Consider the following 20539-nt stretch of genomic DNA (forward strand, 5'->3'; position numbering starts at 1 on the left):
ATGCCGCTGGATATTGACGGAATATAGTACCAAGATTTCCTCCTCTTCTGGATTCCAAAAATCGTGCATTAAAAATTTACTTCAGAAACGGTAGTATCAAGATCTTTTCTGTTATAGCTGACTATAAAATAAATTAAAAGTGTGGATATTAAAATTTAAATTTCTTTAATGACCTAACTTAAAAAAAAATGTACTCGCATTTTATTCCACATTGAGAAAATTCATGTTTAAAAAACTCGACCCCCCAAATGAAATGTTGAAATGCCGCCCCTGTCCCCTCGGCTTTGAAAATAACGTTTTTTCCAAAAATGGAATTTCCGTTGGAATTTGCATTGACTAGAAACCCTTTGCACCCCCTCACTAGACCCATCATTTAGGGGGGGGGGCAATTGCCTTGACTTGAAAAATTTAAGTTTTCATTTTAATGGCTGTGGTTTTTGATTTTTTTCCCGATGAAATTAGTATTAAGTACATGCCCTTTGCCCCCCCCTTCCCATCATTTAGGGGGAGGGGTCAATCGCCTTCTTGGCTTTGAAAAATTGTTTTTACTTTAAGTGGGAGTGGTGTTTGTAGCTTTCAAACATCAACATCTATAATTCAAACTTTTTTTATCAGTTTGCATACACATGAGAAGTATTTCAGACAGAGAGCAAAGCAAAAACTAATGAAAATTCATGGGCATTTTTTTTTTTTTTTTTGATAATGTCCTTTAAACTTACCTAAATGCTTCTTTCACGGCAAAACTGCATTAAAGTATACTTATGAGGGTTTGTGAAGTTTTAAGAATTTCAAACTAAAAAAAAAACTGCAGATACGTGGTTTAGGGGTGGTAAGGAACCTTTTTTTTTGTTGGATGCCTTTTATCGATAAGTTAACTTTTTTTTGCATTGAAAAGGGGAATTCTGGTGGCATGAAAACACGTCAAACGTGAAATTCAAAGTGCAAATTTGCAAATAAATGCAAGTAAGTGTTTTGGCATTTCAAAAAACCCTTTTATCAATGTAGAACAAACACCTTTCTGCACTGAGAAAGGGGTTCCTCGCAACCCTGAAACACGAGTCAGCAAAAGATTTGAACAGACCATTGGTTTTTCGTACTATTACTTAGTAGCAAAAATCCACTTATTCATTTCTTACACAAACATGTGTCCAATTTTTTGAAAATTTGTGTTTCTTCAAGGCTGCTGTTCAGATTTTTACTTTCTCTTACAAGGTATTTATTTGCGTTTTGTTTATAGTATTTTGAACATACTAAGTTTTTATTCTGAAAAAAAAAGAAAAAAAAAGTAATTACATAATTAATAACAAATCAAAGAGGCAGAACGCATCAAATAAAGTATTTTTATTTCTGATATTTCAATAATTTCATCATATCTATAACATATATCTGTTTAAAACAAATTTATCTATACAAAAAAATACATGGAATTCTTTCATCACATAGACTACAATAAAAGCACTATACGAAATAAAAATCTCAAGTAACTGATGATGCCCTATAGGACCTACCGGTGCAATAATTAAACTTTGTCGAATATATAACAAACAGAACTGAAAGCACTGATTATACTTTGTCAAAACCAAATTCAATATTATCACAGCTCTCGGCAAGAAAAATGGTTCAACCACGATGAGCGTTTGCAAATCAACGAAATTTTTCACTGGTTCACGAGAGGCCTGATGTAGAAAAGACTGATGGAATGATGGTATAATATAAATATAAGTCACATCCATTAATTTCCAGACACAAAATTATATCACATACCATTTTAGTAAAGCTCTAGATCAGCGGTCACTAGTCGCCAACTGGCGACCTTTTCATTGAAAATGGCAGCCAAAAAATTGAGTCTTAGTCGCCAAAATGTGTTTTGTTATTTGTTACTAGCGGTACCTGCACGGCTTTGCCCGTAGTAGAAAAATTAAAGGTCATTTGGTTCGCCTGTATATTTACAAATAATGGATGATGAATTTCTGGCCAATATGCAATGTTCATTTGCTCGCCCATGTTACGGTAGTTTGCTCGTCCATGTTATGGTAATTTGCTCGTACATGTTGTGTTAGTTTGCTCAGTAAAATGTTCTTACATATTGGAATAGAAAAGAAACAAAATATAATTTTTGAAAAACCGCTTTGAGGTGCACACCCCCATTCTAAGAATTCATTTTGTGCCAAATTTTATGAAAATCGGCCGAATGGTCTAGGTACTATGCGCGTCACAGACATCCAGACTTTCAGCGTTATTATTAGTAAAGAAAAATCATATTGTATATCGGGCTACAACACGCTTCCAATCCTGAGACGTTTGGCGTCAACTTCAGCTTGGCAACGTAGTTCAGAGCAAACTCGCTTGAGGTTATTTATATTTTGCGATAAACATATCTTTTTTCAAATTGGCTACCAAAAGTCAAAAGTGGCTACCATTTCTTGTGGCTCAGGTAGCCAGTGGCTACTATTCAGAATTCCTAATCTAGAGCTTTACATTTTAGGCAAACTAATAGAAGGAGACTGCATTCTATGCCGTACTCAAATTTGAAGGACAAAAGCGGTTAAATTCTTCAGTCGCCAATGGTGGTTAGAAATAATTCCATTAGTAGCTACTTTTTTTTTTTTTTGAAATAGTGGCCACTATCCGTTTGCCCACAGTTCAAGAAAACGCCACAAATGAAAATCTGTCACAAAAATTCCGAAAACAATGAATTTTTTTTTTGTTATCTCTTTTGTATAGCTCTAATGTCGTTGTAACACAAGTACCATTGTAAAGCAGTACACTAGATACTTTTCAAAAAATATGGTTTTTTTTTTTTTTGACGACGATGAAGCTTTTTTCTGTTTTTATTGAGGTCACAGAAAAGTCTCGAAGATGTAACGAAATTTCACTTTTGAGATTCTTTAGACTATTTCCTGACTAATGTTACTCAATGTGCTCAAATAGATACATAAAAAAATTGTTGAAATTCCTAATCCTAAACATATAAAGTCATATAAGTAATATATTGCAATAAATTAGTTCATAAACATATCTTGATGAGGATAAAATATGGTTTTACCAATTGCTTAACGCATTTCATACACTTTAGGGTCATTGATTTATTTTTTAAGGTGGCGATTGAAACAATTTTTTTAAAAAAAATGTGAGTGGTGGTGACTTACTTGTAATGCTCTTTACTTGAACTTAGCATTCTTCAAAGCATACGTGAAAATTTGACACAATTTTTTAAGTCTAAAACTATTGTACTTAATATTTTATAAAGATTACCACACAAATAATGTTGAAAATCATAGTTACAAATAGTTACTATTTTTTTTTGAAAGGTTAAATATTTCTGCTTGAATATAAGTTCCAAACCTCTTTTTGTTTAAAGAACTAAGTGTTTAAAAACTATTACACTAATAACTTTATTATGCTTTGTTAATATAAGCCAAAAAATTATAGCATTTGCTCAAAATTCCTGTTTTACTTTTAGAAATACGATGTAATTAACTAAAACCAAGTCGTTGTTTTATAGTATTAGTTAGAGGTAGGATTAGTTGTTGGTGAAAGTCAGTTTAAGGAGAAAAAGATTACAAAATCTATTGCAAATCGCACGTTGGTCTGTTAAAAGTAAAAAAAAATAAAAATAAAATAAAATAAAGCACCCATTGCAGAGCCTACACTAGAGGTAAACACGGGTAAAAGTTGGAAAAATTTTCAAGCAATTTCAAAATAGAAAGGTGTCCCAAATTTCTGAATGAAGTAAAAGGATAGACTGCAGAATTTATACTTAAAAAAAGGAAAAATAAATAAAATATACAATAATTTTCAACATAAAATGTTCAAAAATATAATAAAATACTGATAACTTTTTTAAAGAAAGAAAAGAAATTAATTTAAAGTTTAAGAATTTACTTTTCATCATTAGGTAATAAGTAGCAATTTTCTTTTAAATATGATCACAAAATACAACTAATTAAAGAAAAAAAGAAAAAAAAAAAAAAAAAACAAGTATTTCAACCATTCAGATTTAACCCATTTACTGATCATTTATTGCTCTTAACGCCTTATTATCATTTAACTATTTATTACTCTTTAACTTACCACTCTGTTTCAAATATTTTTTAAAAAATATTTCCTGTAGTTTCTAATTTTAATAAATAAACATTTTCAGCAGTATTGAAGCATTTTTTTTTTTCAGGTATAAAAGGAAAGTACTCTTTAAAATAGTAATTTAAATTTGTTGTTTGAAATGCTAACAGAAACATTAAATTTCATTAGAAAAATGAAGCTCTACTTGAATCATAAACAGCATGATTTAAGTAGAACATTATCAATAATTTGGAAATTAATGAATGTAAAACACTTTGATAAGAAATACAAAAGATTGTAAACAAATGATTCAAATGACATAAAAAAAGAAAGAAAGAAAGAAAAAGAAAAAATAGATTTCATAAGTCACAATGATGTTCCTACAAAGTATTGTTTTCATAAATAGAAAAATACTTGATGATATCCCTGCATTTGAATTTGAAAATAAAAAAATAATAACTAATTCTCACAAAATTTAAATATTTGTAATTTCTTTTTAAAAAGCAGTACTATAAAACTGTTACATAAAGTTTAAAATATAAGTTTGATCTTTTCATAAAAATTAAATTTGTCTACGCTTAATGTAAAAAAGTTTTCCATTACTCTTTTTTCTAAATAAAAGCTCACGCCATTATTTTCAGGTAAGGTAAAATTCATACATATATTTGGTGCATAAAAATATGCAGATTAAATTTTCAACCATTTGAAATGATTATTATACTTGGGTGCTTTTATTTATAGCTTGTTAAAGTGAAGTGAAGTAATTACCTTTCGGTTGCTTTGTGATTTTTCATCGCAGAAAATGATTTAAGTAGAGTTTTATGTGTGGCGATTATAGTTACTCGTACTCTTGCCAAGTTTACCACCAAATCAGGATAATTACCACCAATCACTATGTCTGCACGCTTGGTTTGAGAAAAATGTATCATGTACTCCCAAACATCACCCATTTTTTTTCTTTAAAAACAAAGTTTTAAATTCATTTCATACTCAAAAATTTTGGAGTAAGAACTGGTCTTATCAGGGGTGATTGTGAGTTTATCAAAAAATACCTGAAAGTTTCAAAGCGAGAACGGGGGGGGGGGGGGGGGGGGGGGGGGGTAATCTTTGGCCCCTATTACTTAAGTGCACCTTTGCCATAGTATTAAATAGTTCTGAGTCAAAATATTGCGTGCACATTTAATTAAATTTTTAATGGATTACAAATACAAAGTCACTTTTGAGCTGGTGTTATACAAATTATCTTGACATTTGTCCATCTTAAGGGATAGTTGTCCATCTTAAGGCTCTTGCAGGTATATTTGACGAGTATTATATAATTTAAAATAAATTGCGGAGGTAGGGAGATAAAAGCATAACGAAAGAAGAACATAATTCCGGTATTTTCAGACATGAAAATACCGGAAATACGTCGGAAATACCGGAAATTCGATAAAATACCGGACCACAATCACCCCTGTCTTATTCCAAAACAGTAGCCATAGGTGTCCACCTAAAAAGGGTCATTCAGCAGACTGGGTCATTGAAAATTTTATGTGGAGGTTGCTTTGAGGGGTATTTTTCTCTTTTTAGGGGGGCTCTAACTTTTAGGGGGTCTTTATGATTTCAAAGGCGGGGGGGGGGGGGGGGTACCCTTGCAGTAGCACAATCAGAAATTCCTTGTGGATGAGGTTTCGGTCCTAACTACATTTATATATAAACTAGTGGTACCAGCACGGCTTTGCCCGTAGTAGAAAATTAAAAGGTCATTTGGTTCATCTGTATACTTACAAATAATGGATGATGAATTCTCACCAATTTGCTATATTCATTTGCTTGCTCATGTTACGGTTCCACGTTCTGATAATATGGTAATTTATTCGTCCTTGTTGTGATAATTGGCTCGGTAAAATGTTCTTAAAATTGGAACAGAAAAAGAACAAAATCGAATTTTCGAAAATTCACTTCGAGATGCACACCCTCATGCTACAAACTAATTTTGTACCAAATTTCATGAAAATGGGCTGAACGGTTTAGGCATTATGTGCGTCATAGAGATCCTGACAGAAAGAGATCCAGACATCCAGACAGAGAGACTTTCAGCTTTTATTAATAGTAAAGATAAACTACCAACTTAGAACTTGCTATTAGTGTCAGTCTGGCTGGGTCAGTTTTAATATCACCATTACTATAACATCACATTAGTTTTGCAACAGTAAGGGTGGTTCCAGCTTCTGATTTAGGAGGGTGTCATAATTTGAAAGTGGGGAGGGGGGTTAAAATATTTTTTTTTGGCTCAACTAGGGGGCTTGGGATAATTTTTTTTACATATAAGTATTTGGAATGCTCCTTAGGCAATAATGAGTCAGTTTAGGGGGAAGGGATCTGCCCCTAGGCAACAGTGCTGTTGTTGCTTAATGTTTGTAGTACAGTATAACCTCGATTTAACGATTGCTAAGGGACTGGAAAAATTTATCATTAAATCAAGGATATCGTTAAATCGAGGAGCATAGACAATCAATGCAGTCAAATCTGGACCAGTGAAATGTATAATTAAATTCTGGAAATCATTAATTCAGGTATCGTTAAATCAAAGTTATGCTGTATTTGGATCTCCCATATCTCCTTGCCGCATGGGATAGCAAAGAAACAGTAATGAAAACTTCCTAGAAATAGGAGATTTCGAATTCTACGAATGGCAGTAAAAATAACTCGGGGCAAATATAAATGACCAGAGTTCTGATGGCCATTCCTCTCTTAATGATGACAATCTGCGGTCCATTGATGTGGAGCTAAGATTGTGGTTTTTTTCATTTCACTTTACTGCAATTTGCAGAGGCAATGGCCATACAAGCCATACAGGCTCCAGTGCCAATAATCAGTTGGAAATATTCTCATCAACAAGCAAACAAGAAACTCCTCAAAATTTATAAGAAATACAACTTTATATGGATATTTTTCTCCTCCTCCAAAAATACTTTGAATAATATAAGGTGCAGATGCTACTTGGAGAGGCTAGTTTGTACAACAGCAAAGGGCCTGGGGAAAAAAATGTAAAATTAAAAATTTATTTTCCTAGGTATATTTTGAAGCTTAACAAAGCTAGAAGGGGGCCTTTGACATAATCTGGCAAGAGGGCTGTGAAATAAATGTGGAGGTCGTGTATTTGGGATTACATAGCACATTTTTTCCAACAGATTTTTGAAAAAGTACTTTTTTACATTATGAGAATGAATGAAATGAACTCATTTTTTGCCTACTTTTTTTACTTTGACTGAACTTGGTCAAGGTAAAGCTGACTATATCACCACCTTCATGTAGATAAATTCTTAAGTTAAAGTACCTACTGCAAACAAGTCCTGGTTGAGCACTTCCAATCTCAAAAAGTGAAATTTAGGCACCTAAGACAAGAATGCAAGTGTATGAAAAGTAATACAAACACAAACTCAAAAAATGCAATTATGAAAGATGACTTCAAATTAAAAAAAAAAAAATAACATCAAAATTAAATTTGCATTACAAAGTTTAGTACTTCTCATTTAATTCCTAAGTTTTGTATGTTAAGTTTTTTGCAGCATCAAATTAGCAATACAAATACAGTTGGTGCAACACTGTTATGATCAAACCAGATAAAACTCAAATAGGATAGCTGTATCAAAATTCAAAATCAGAAAAGCTCAACCAGGTTATGGTTTTTACGGGCGAAGAACGATAAAAAAAAGTGCAAGCAACAATCATACAAATTTTCATACCACATTAAAAAATATATATTCACATAAAAAAATCACCGTATTCATTGAAAACTGGCCTGACTACGTATTCAGTTGCAGATCAGTGATCCACATGACCAAATACTAATTAAATGCATTGCAAAATGCTATACTTCCTTTAACAAGAGAAATAATTTTGCATTTCATATACAGTCAACCCTCAAGGGAGTAGATAAAAACTTTTGAGTTATTTGATGTTCGAGTTACGTGAAGTTGAAGTTCCACGGGCTTTTCAAGAGTTTGCGAAGCAATGAAAACTGAGATAAAGAATATTCAAGTAATAAGGCTTTGAGTTATGGGAAGTTCCCACTGCCTTTTCAAGAGTTTAGGAAGCAATGAAAACTGAAATAAAGAATATTTGAGTTATAAGGCTTTGAGTTTTGGGAAGTTCCCACTGCCTTTTCAAGAGTTTAGGAAGCAATGAAAACTGAGATAAAAAATATTCGAGTTATAAGGCTTTGAGTTTTGGGAAGTTCCCACTGCCTTTTCAAGAGTTTAGGAAGCAATGAAAACTGAAATAAAGAATATTTGAGTTATAAGGCTTTGAGTTTTGGGAAGTTCCCACTGCCTTTTCAAGAGTTTAGGACGCAATGAAAACTGAGATAAAGAATATTTGAGTTATAAGGCTTTGAGTTATGGGAAGTTCCCGCTGCCTTTTCAAGTGTTTGTGACGCCATGAAAACTGAGATGAAGAACATTCGAGTTAATAAAGCTTTGAGTTATGGGAAGTTCCCACAGCCTTTTCAAAATTTGGAGACCCAATGAAAACTTTGAGATAAAGAAATATTCGAGTTAGAAGACTTTGAGTGTTCAAGAATAGATTGTATATGATATTTAATTGTGATATTTTGCAAAACAATGAAAATAGCAATTCCAGGAATGTTACCAAAAAATAAAAAGTATTTTACCAGTTAGTTTCTGAATGAGAAAATAGTCACAAAATAAGTCATAAGAGAATTTGTGCAAAATAACGCATAAAAATATTTTATTCTGGAGGGAAAAAAAAAGATTTTGTGAAGATAAATTTTACAGCAGTTATTTTTAAAGAATTATTAACATTATCTTTCACAATTTAACTAGTTAATGAAATAATGATATTAATATAAATCAAAAACGATCTAATAGAAATTACTAAATATAAAATAACTAGCATAATATTTTTATGTCCACCATTCTTGCTCAAGTAAAAAAAAAAAAAAAAAAATTAGGGCAACCCTACTGACACATTTTTAAAAGAATTTATATTTTTTTAAAAAAAATTTTAATAATTACAATACATTTCTAATGTAACAAATGAATAAAAATCTAAAACATAATTAGATGTAAAACTCATCCACAACATATTATTATTATTTTACACTGATTTTACTAAAATAGCACTTCTGCTTTTTGCCTGTTTTTTTCTTCTAAAAAACTAATAATCATAACGAAAAAATAAATAAATACATAAAAAGCATTTGTAAAGCAAGTACAACTTCTGCCCGATTTTAGGACCTATTAACATTTTAGTGTTTTTTAAATATGAAGACTATAAATTTATCAAAATTTACCCTGGGCAATCAATAAACTTACGTACACATTCCCAATTTATATATTTTACAAGATTTTTGGAAAAATATAAAAAGTTTAACGAGGCATGTGCGATAATTGACAAAAGCAAAAACAATAAGGAATTGAAACAAACATTAATCCAACAAACATAAAACAAAATAAAAAAAGAATGACATTTATAAATGAAAGTGGCAAATTTGAAGCCAAATGGCAAGGTTATTGAAAAAGCTTTTCACCAATGGAACTCATAATACCATAATTTACTTCTTTTGTTAAGGGAAGTATAGCGAAATATGCTACTATTTTGACATAAATAACAATCCTTTTCACCTATCCTAACTAAACTGTGACTCCCAACACTAAATATAAATTATTAATCTAGCAAGTTCCTAGAATTTGGCACTGTTGCTTTTGATAAGCAAAAATAAGATCTTGAATAACAAAATTAAATTGTCATGGCTAAATACATAATAAATTTCAGATTGTTAATTAACTTTATTTTAATTTGAAAAAAAAAATGTTTTGTTAAAAATGTCCTAATTTTACACGTTACTGAAGAAATTCGTCCCCTAATATATATTCAATAACTTAACTGATATTAGAATCATAAAAACAATCAATATCAATCACAAACTAATTTTATCTGTTGATTGGAAGTCCACATTAATGAACAAGCAAAAAGGTTTGTTGCTTTCATTTTTCCACAGTAGCATAGAAATCTAGTACAGAAAAATTTTCAAAAATATAGAGAGGAGGATGATGACGTATAACCTATTCTGATGCAATAAATTACCTATACATTTTTTACAAAAAAAGAAAGCATACACACACACATACATACACACAAAATAAAAACATCAACTCAATGACGATGCGTTGATGACGTCAGATCCACAGGACAATGGGACACTTTCTTCACCGGTAGTCACACGCTCACTTTCTTCGCTCCTGGAAGTCGAAGAATCATCGGGTTTGGTCGAGCTCTCTTCGGATGAGTATTCTTTGCGAGCTTGGGTATTTGCAGTTCTCTCACTTATTGCCATAGTCAGCGCGGGCTGACTGAGAGAGGAGGAAATCTCCGCCCTATTGTTCCTCGTTCGGTAAGATTCGGTGATAGACCGAGGCATGAGGATATTGCGACTGCTGTTTAATACTGTTTTATCACTTTGATCCTCGGGCGAGCGGGAATTGCGGAATCTCCCGGAATCTTCGCAGTGGAGGAATTCTCTCATGGAACACGAGCTCAGACTTCCTGGAAGTTCACTCTTTCCTATAAAGCAAGAAAAAAAAGATGTTCACATTTTTTTTGCAAGTGTTAGATTTTTAATTTAAACTTTCACAAAAAGTGAAAGAATCACTTAATTTGAAAAAAAAAAAACAACATTAAAAATACGTTTTTGCATCATGCAGAATCAATCCCTTTTCGATGTAAACATTGCATCACGTTGTGACGTCATGTGTGCGATCGGTTGCAATGGCTCAGTAAAGTGAATGGACTTTTGGGTGAACCGAGTCACCAGTTCATTGTATCTTATAACCGCGAGAGTTTTTTTGTAGATTGAGTTACTTTTTGATTGGCAACATATCTTTAACTTTCTTGCATTGGCAACACATCTTGTGTTTTGCATATTCTTGATTTGAAAGCCATGTGAAGACCTTTAAATACTTCGAGCGATCTTTTTCGCTCTCTCTCTCTCTCACCTCACATAGCCACAAGTGTTGTACGTGATTTCGTGATGTCTGCCAGTGCTCTTTACTCCTGGCAGGGCGTAATACAACGTGATGTCAATTTTAAAGTCATAAAACGCCTTTAGGCCTATTTTTGTATGTTACGTTAATGCCTTATATTCCTTGGAATCAGCATGTTCGTAAAACTGAATGTTTCGTTGTATTTTAGCGGCTAATCTTTGTCTATTCTTCTAAATGTTTTTAAATATCAATGAAGATGTTGTTCGTCAACTTTAGGAATCCTTTGAGGATAATAAATACAGATTTTCCATGAGGAAAAATGCTTCACGTGTTTTTCTTTCCAACTTCAGGCTGTGGACATTTTTTTTTGCAAGTTCACTTCTACTAGCGGTGTAGTAAGTCTAAATTTCACTACACTTAATGCTCACAGCAAGCAATGAAATCTCATTGAGCAACACTTCACCAGCATGGATGCCCCAGTGTTGCCAGATGGTCAAATCCATATTTCCCCAATTCCTTTCCTACTTTTCCCCAAAAAGCGATGTTTTCTCTATAAATTCCCCAAATTCCAAAATTATTTTTCCCCTAATATTTTCATAAAATAAATCGACTTCCTGTAATATTTTTGTCTCTTGAAATTTTTTTTTCTTCTCCAAATAGCCAAATTTTCTTACAAATTTCCCCAACTTTTTTTTCTTACCACTTTCGTTTTTTTTTTTTTTTTGATGTTTACCTTTCTTTATCTTTACTAATAATAAAGCTGAAAATCTCTCGGTCTGGATCTCTGTGATTTGCATAGTGCCTAGACCGTTCGGCTGATTTTCATGAAATCTGGCAAAGAATTAGTTTGTAGCTTGGGGGTGTGCACCTTTAGGTGATTTTTCGAAAATTCGATTTTGTTCTTTTTATCTTCCAATTTTGAGAACATTTTCCGGAGCAAAATTATCATAAGATGGACGAGTAAACTACCAAGTTATCATAATGTGGAACCGTAACGAGGGCAAGCCAATTGGCGAGAAATTCATCATGCATTATTTGTAAATATACAGGGGGACCAAAAGATCTTTTAATTTTCTAAAACGGGCAAAGCCGTGCGGTGCCACTAGTCATAAATACAAGCGCCTGACAGAGAGATAAGAAATAACCAAATATTTTTTTTTTCTACTCGCATTTACTACTCTGCTTCTGTATGTATATTTAAACTATGATTTTTGTATATATTTATCCATGAACGTTCTTCATCACTTATTTTTACCTATTTCACATATCAACTAGTTACTCACGCAGTACATTAATGCGAATTCCGTAGCATAATATTTCACATAATGCGAAATGTGAATTCCATAAAGTTGAGCAAAGCTAAACCGACGCTGTTTGATACAAACAATGTAACTACTACTTCTTGACACAAATTTAAATACGAAAAAAATTCTTTTCCCCTGAGTTTTTTTTCCCCAGCTTTTCCCCCAAGAAAAAAAATTTTTCCCCAAAGAATTCCCCACAAAATCCAATTCCCTAAAATTTCCCCAAAATGGGGAAATTTCCCCCAATCTGGCAACACTGGGATGCCCATATAGGGAGGCAAGAGGGGACTCAAGCCCCCCTTAGAAATCAGCACTTTCTTCCATTTGGTACTTTTTTCTTTGGAAAAATTTAAAAACATTTCTTCTCCAGCCATTAATGACTAAGTTATCAAAAATGTCAAGTTTTAACAACACTAAACTGTACTGAAATCAGTTTATATGGGGAAAATATCTGCCCCTCCCCCTTAAAATTTTGCATTTAGGCGCCCATGTTCACCAGTATCTGAAAGGCAATAATGCTCAATTCTGGCAATTATCAGAAATTTAATTGGGCCATTCTGTGTGACAGAAAGGGACATTTTAAGTAGTTTTTTCACGAGATTTTGTTTCATAAATACAAATTATAAAAGCTAGAAGTTTTATTTTTGATAGCAACAGTAAAGAATTTTCATAACAACTATGTAGAACATCAAAAGTTAGTCAGTTTGAAAAAAAGTAATCGAACAAAATGCAATAAAATGCCTGTGACGGAACGGGACCCATACGAGTCCAGTTCTGTCACAAGCATTTTATTGCGAATTCATCAATTATTTTATTTGATAACAATAAGTTTAATGTTTTGTGGAATTCTTATGACAAATCCTTACAAATGCTATCAAAAATAAATTTCTAGCTTGATTTATTTGTATTTATGAAACAAAATATACTAAAAAGTGTCCTGTTCCACCAAATGGAATGGCCCAGCTTTGGATAGAGTAGGTTTTCACAATCAGGTGATCCGGGTTCACAATTTATTTCATTTTTCAAACAATCAAATTTCAGGTGTTTTCTAGAAATAAAAAACAGCAAATTTCATTAGCTCAAGTGAAATGTCTAAAGTAATGCAATTACTAGGAATAAATATACAGTGAAATACAACAAACTTCGAAAGAACCACAAATATTCTTCGTAATGACGAAGTAATGTCTGACAGAAAACGAAAAATTGTTGGATGGGAAGGTATGATTAAACCTATCTCTTACCCAAACAACGTAATACATTTAGCAGAGTGTGAAATTCGAGTTCGTGAATCAGTATGATTGAAGACAAATAACTTAGTAAACATCAATTAATTTATTAAGAGATAAAAACATAATACATGGCTTTAACAAAAGTAAATAAGAATAAGTATACCATTATTGCAAATACCCCGTTGACCTAGACTAATAAGTAATTATCAATTGACCCGACTATCGTTCATGAGGAACGAAGTCTTCGATGGACAAACGTCATACTACTTCAATTAAACAAAAAAGGCTGACAGCCTAAGCTTGCTGAACACACAGCAAGTTGGCTTGCCTGACATGAGCTGACGCCTCTAGGCTGTGCAAGAAGTGAGAGAGAGATCAACTGATAACAGCCTCGCTTATATTCCGAATCTCATTAGCATATCTTCACTTCAATGCTAGCAGATCGTGATTTTCAGTGGCCAAGCCCGAAGCGTGTGCACGTGACGTCACATGTTCTCAGGGGCGTAGCTAAGGGGGGGGTTTTGGGGACAAACCCCCCCCCCCCGAAAAGTTAGTCTCAAAAAAAAAGAGAAAAAGAAGAGAGAAGAGAAAGAAAAAAAAAAAGAAGAAAAGGGAAAAATTCCAAGCGATTATACATATATATATATATATATATATTATATTATATATATATATATATATATGTATATATATATATATATATACATATATTAGTATATATATATATATATATATTCTTTATATATATATATATATATACATATTCTTCTTATATATATATATATATATAAGTAACCCCCCCCCCCCGAAAGTCGGGTCTAGCTACGCCACTGCATGTTCTAGAAGGATCGACGTCAAAGTAGTCACGTCATGGGCAACGCCCACTACACGTGCCGTTCTCTATTCCAAGACTAGTTACGTCACGGATTCTAGCGTTCGTTAAGGAACAATGATATGAAAACTGCAAATATATAAAATGTTATCTAACATACAAAATGATAATAAACCTTCACTTATGATTGACATACTATGTCTATCAAAAATCGGGGTCCGACTGCATAAAACAGGGGTGATTGTGAGTTCATCAAAAAATACCTGAAGGTTTCGAAGCAAGAACGGGGGGGGGGGGGGGTAATCTTTGGCCCCTATTACTTAAGTGCACCTATGCCATAGTATTAAATAGTTCAATAGTCAGAGTCAAAATAGTGTGTGAACATATGATTAAAATTTTAATGGGTTACAAAGTTCGTTTTGAGCTGGTGTTATACAAAATTATCTTGACATTTGTCCCTCTTAAGGGATAGGTGTCCATCTTAAGGCTCTTGCAGGTATATTTGATGAGTATTATATAATTTTAAAAAAAATTGCGGAGGTAGGGAGATAAAAGCATAACTAAAAAAAAAAAAAAAAACATAATTCCGGTATTTTCGGACATAAAAACACCGGAAATACTTCCGAAAATACCGGAAATTCGGTAAAATACCGGAACACAATCACCCTTGATAAAATTTGCCGCAAACACTTACTATTTAACGTAGTCCCTTGCCTCTCGGCCATGGGCGACAGATCCACAGCGCTCTCGTCTCTGTTCAACAGACAGGACAGGCAAGAAGGGTCGTCGGCAAGGAAATCCAACAGGTCCTCCTGCTCCAGCTCCATTTTCGCCTTCTGCCACTCCCTCTCTATCTGCTCCCATTCCACCTGCGGAGTCCCCACAGACGTCCTGGGCCTCTGGAAATCTCGCCGCAGCAGAGCTTTCGTCTCCTGCTCGAAATTCTTGATCTTTTCCTGCGCCAGGGCACTCAGCTCGTTATACCTGCAGACATGAGTGGAGAGTTTATACTGGGGGGGTAAAATGTGCAGCAGGTTTTTTTTTAATAGTATAATATTTTTTTAATAGTATTTTTAATAATAATAGTAAGTTTTAATAGTATATAATTTATCTGACATGGGCATTTCCATGTCAGATCAATAAAAGAAAAGTAAGTTTTGACCTCATCATTTCCGATTCAAACAAAATTTGGCATGAAGAGCACATATAAGGCAGTGAGGAGCAAAGGGATGCAAGGGGCAAAATCAAAAAATTGGAGATAACCAGCACTAATGATAGGTGAACCTCTCCTCTGTCTTGGGGCAAGAGTTGGTACTAGTAGCCCTGGTAGGTGCTGCTGTACAGCAGGATTAAAAAAAATAATGAAAGCCTATGATCTGATCTTTAACACATTTTACTTGAAACTTAAAATAGTCCACTTGCATCCTTTTGCTTCTCACTGCCTCAAAGGCAGTGAGAAGCAAAGGGATGTAAGTGGCGATGGCAAAATTAAAAATTTGGAGATAACCAAGTAGACATGTTAAGTAACTAGTACATATGGTAGGTGAACCTCTCCTCTGTCTTGGGACAAGAGTCGGTACTAGTAACCCTGATAGTTGCTGCTATACAGCATGATTTAGAAAAACATCTCAATGACAGCCTACCTAGGATGTTATCTTTAAACTTGTTTCACTCAAAACTTGAAAATGTCCACTTGCATCCCTTTGCTTCTCACTGCCTCATATGACAAGATAAGTTATCATGCTACCGTATTACCCCATATTAGCCAGAATGCTGCAAAATTTGGGGGTCACCAGATTCTCAATAACACTTGCCTGGTCCTTTCCGGCAAGCCGGAAAGATCGAGGTTAGGAAAAAAATTAATACTATAAAAAATATATGTTCAGTTTAAAAATGAATATAGATTCTATTAGTATAAAAAACAGTTTAGTTTTGTAAAAATATTTACTAACAATGCCATTTGTTATTTTAACAAGAAAAATATTTTGTAATAACAAATAATTTAATAAAAATTAAATTTAAACCAAGCAAACAATTAGGCAGTAAGTTACCGCCATTAAATCAGGGCTAAATAATTTACCATAGCTGTTCAATAAATAAAAATTAAACTTGTGTCTCTAAAAGGGAACCAAAAATAATTTATTTAAAAAATTATGAACAAATCACACTAACAATGGATGCTTCTGAATCGATTACTTTATGGGCACATAATTAAATCTGTTAATAATGCGCTACCCTAAATAACGAGCACATATTATATGCAATACACAATTTTTTTGAAAAAAGGTTACTTTGAGGATTCATTTATTTTTTTTTCCTTGCAGTGGTTGGCTTTCTGATTCGAACAGAATGTGGAAATTTACTTTTGTTTATTATCCAGCATGCCGGAAAATTCGAATTTCCTTGCATGCTGGTCAACTTCGCTTTCAGCATGCTGGATAATGCAAGGTAATACAGTAGTTTTTAGATCTCTATTTGAAACTTGTTCAGGGCTGTGAAAAAGCTTGAAATATAGGAGAAAAAATGAAAAGTGTATACTTACAAATGACTATAACTTCTCTCCTAATCACAGTAGAATAAAAATATGAAAACCATTGTCAAGCTGAGGAATAGAGCTCTCTATTGAAAAATTATGTGTCTTTCTAATGACAAATTTAAGGTTTTAGGTTCAAGGTCATTCACCATGACTTTTAACCTTGAATATCTCTAAACATGCCTCCCAGAAATTTAAAAAAAAAAAAAAAAAATGCTGTTTTTACACCATTTTTTCCCTGTATTAAAAATTAGGCTGGCACTACAATTACAAGGCACTGGGGGGGGGGGGGGGGGAGAGGAACTATGAAGTTTGCATGTTTTCTATTTCTCTGCTTTTTTTCTTTGTTATTCTTTATTTCTGTTATATTATTTAAATGTTTTTGGGTGCATTGTTCATGAAATATGAATATTTTGACAAACAGACAGCTTTTTTTTAGATGCAAACTAGAATGTGATTCAATTTTATTTGATAAACAAAATTCTTATCTGCAATCAGTAACAAATTTTGGAAATCAAAAACTAAGTTTTAGCCCAAAGCAAAGCTTTGCATATTGGCTAAATGAACCATTTCACAGTTCTTTCAAAAACCAACATTTGAGAAATTCTGTCCCAACACTATCCAAAAACTCTTAAAGTTTTATAATAATTCTTATAAAACACTGTCAGAATTATTTTAAGGAAAAGAAAATCAATTTCGTTGGAACAATAGCCACCAGAAAAGCCTATTGCAATTGCATAATTTAAACTATCACTAAAAAAAGGAGGAAAAAATTATAACTCCTTCCTTCTGTTATAAGAATTGTGTTTAACAAATAAATTTGTGATCATATTCTAGTTAGTATTCAAAGAACCTGTCAATTAGTCATACAAGCACATTTCCATGAATAATGCACCTAAAAAATTAATAATAACTCAATGGCACAACAGTCTATGAGGGTCAAGGCCAACAGCCTATCTCAGTTTGCGAGATCGAGGACTCTGAGGTCAAGGGCAGATGTTCTGATCAGGTGATCAGCCGAACGCCAACTCCCAGTGTTTAGTTCCCAAGCACACTTGACATTCATTTTATCGTCTCACTGAAGGGATGAAAGGCTGAGTTAACCGTGCCCAACCTGGGAATTAATAATATTATAACAGAAATGTTACAAAACATCTACAGAAAATACATAAACATTCCTGTTTTTTTTTTTTTTGCAGTGCCTTGCCATTGCATTGCCAGCCTATTTGTTATGGTAGATTCTTAAAAAAATAAAAAAATCTGAGGGGGGCATGTAACAGTAAGTTACCATTTCCTTCCTTTTCAAGAAAAGATCAACTAAAAACGAGCTGCTGCATGCATCACATGACTTTTTTCTCCGCCAATTTAATAATAGTCCTGCCTTGGAGTAAGCAAAGAAACACTTTAAATGTTTTTACCCCAAGTTTGTTGTGAACTGAAGCAAAAAAACCGTTTTATACAGATTAATTTCCTCAATATTGGACAATTTAACGTGATTCAATGCTGAACTCTGTAAATATCGCCAATAGTAGCCAAAATGGGGCGGGGGGAGGGGAGGGGACCAAGCCAAATTAAAAAAAAAAACAAAAAAACACCCCTAATTTTTGTCGTTAAGTTGGCAAAAAAAAAATGGCGATATGTCGCCAAGTGTTTGCCAAATTATAACACCACTTGAGCTTGCATTGACATTAACAATGATTCCCCCCCAAAAGGTGTAAAAGACCCCCTTAGAAACATTCCAATGCAACCAAAAGGGGAGGTGCTCAACTAGACCCTACTAGGAGTCAATGTACCAAATTTTAACTTTCTAGGATATACCATCTTTGAGTTATGTGAGGTACATACGCACATACATACGTACAGACAGATGTCACGAGAAAACTCATTGTAGTTAATTCAGAAATTGTAAAAATGGATATTTCGGGTGTCTATACATTCCTAGACATATATCTACATGTGGTCGAGTTGAAAAAAAAAAACTCAACATGCATTCGGGGGCGAGCAAAATGGAAATTAGGGCCTATTTTCAGGTCAAAATTTTTTCGTGTGAATACAATACTTCCTTTACTTCGTAAAAGGAAGTAAAAGGAAATAGTACCTGTGGTGGACGGGGTCTTCCTCCACATTTGGAACACTCTCTTCGGCGGCCATTTCGGACCGCAATTCTGAGTCAACGGGTGGTTCCAGTGATCCATTGCGAGATGCCCGCTCTTTCGACAAGGACCGCTGCTTTGTCTTCGAAGATCCCGAAATCAGACTAGAGCAGCTCCCGAAACTCATGTCGGCGAGATTTTTGGTTTCCGTCTGGATCGAGTTCTGGTTTTCCGAACTGTCGTGCGAGGAAGTAACGGAGCTGTTCAAGTTCTCGCCTATCAGCATTTCGTTGTCGTCGGCTATTATTCCCGATCTCTTTTTGGAGTTGACGGATGCATCTTTTTTCTTGTTTCGATGTCTCAGATGGCGGGCAGCAGTGTTGTAGAAAGATGTGAATATTTCATGAGGTAATTCTAATGCGTTATCTGAAAGAAAATAAATCAGATTTCCTCTTTACTCCAATTATTCAAGAAATGCAAATTTCTATTTATTAATAATTGCAACAATTACTAAAAAGAAAATTGACTTAAAACATTCTGATACCATACAAATATAGAGACAGTTTCTTTTTTTTAAATATAAAAAAAAGAAACTGTTTTAAATTAAAAAAAAAGTATTTATATTAGTTTCCCCAAGCTAAAATTTATGAATACCTGTAATGATTAAATAAGAGTATTTTTAAATGCCCAACTAATCAAATTTAAAATGTATGTTGCCCAGGCTGTTCGACACTTTAGATTTTTGCTACAACCAAATATTTTATCCTGTGTGAAGTTAAAACATAAACTCTTTTGCAAACTTGCAACAGCAGAAATAAAGAGCCAATATTTTATCGAAATTAATTAAGTTTACTACCCATACTCTGTTCCCAGTTGAAGAAGAAAAAAAAAACATATACAGTGCTTTCCAAATTATTAGACTAAATAGTTTTTTTTTGTTTTTTGTACACTATTTGTACTAAAATACTATTTATTTTACTGTTAAAGAGCAGTACATACTGTACACTGATTATTACGTTATTTTAGCATAATTTAATATTTGCAGGTGGCAGCATTGTCTGCTTTGTTTATGTTCTTTGTTTATCTACCTACCAGGAACGTAACCTCTAACAGCTTAAACAGTTCACTAGTTCTTTTTATTAGTGTATTCTGTTATATTTAAAGTTAGTTTTAGGTAATTAGTGAGTATGTGTGTGTGAGTATATATAATAGCGAGTATAAACAATTTTTTACCTCCTTTTTAAAAAAGTTAAGAAATGGTGCAAACCTTGTGAAAAGTATGCCAAAAAGACTTAAAATGCTCATCAAGAACAAGGGAATGCATACTAAATATTAGATAAATATGTCACTGTTCGTTAATGTGTGTGTCTATAGTTATGTAATTAATAAAGAATTTGCTCTTAAAACAGTCTTAGTCTAATAAATTGGCCAGCACTGCATGTATAAAAGCTACACTGCAACTATAATGGTTAAAAGAAATAAAGAGCAAAGCATCAT

General features: G+C 33.2%; 1 protein-coding gene across 1 annotated transcript in view; it reads right to left on the minus strand.

The window, feature by feature from the left end:
• Positions 1 to 10219: 10219 nt before the first annotated feature.
• The window catches only part of LOC129223338 (rho GTPase-activating protein 21-like), a 41852-nt gene continuing 31532 nt past the window's right edge, over positions 10220 to 20539 (minus strand). The window contains exons 8-10 of the mRNA XM_054857905.1: positions 19048 to 19468; positions 15111 to 15400; positions 10220 to 10632 (exon numbers count right to left, since the gene is read on the minus strand). Of these exons, the coding sequence (XP_054713880.1) occupies positions 10220 to 10632; positions 15111 to 15400; positions 19048 to 19468 (1124 nt within the window). The remainder of the gene's footprint in view (positions 10633 to 15110; positions 15401 to 19047; positions 19469 to 20539) is intronic.

This window comes from Uloborus diversus, chromosome 5, assembly GCF_026930045.1.
Source record: "Uloborus diversus isolate 005 chromosome 5, Udiv.v.3.1, whole genome shotgun sequence".
In the NCBI taxonomy this organism is placed as follows: Eukaryota; Metazoa; Arthropoda; class Arachnida; order Araneae; family Uloboridae; genus Uloborus; species Uloborus diversus.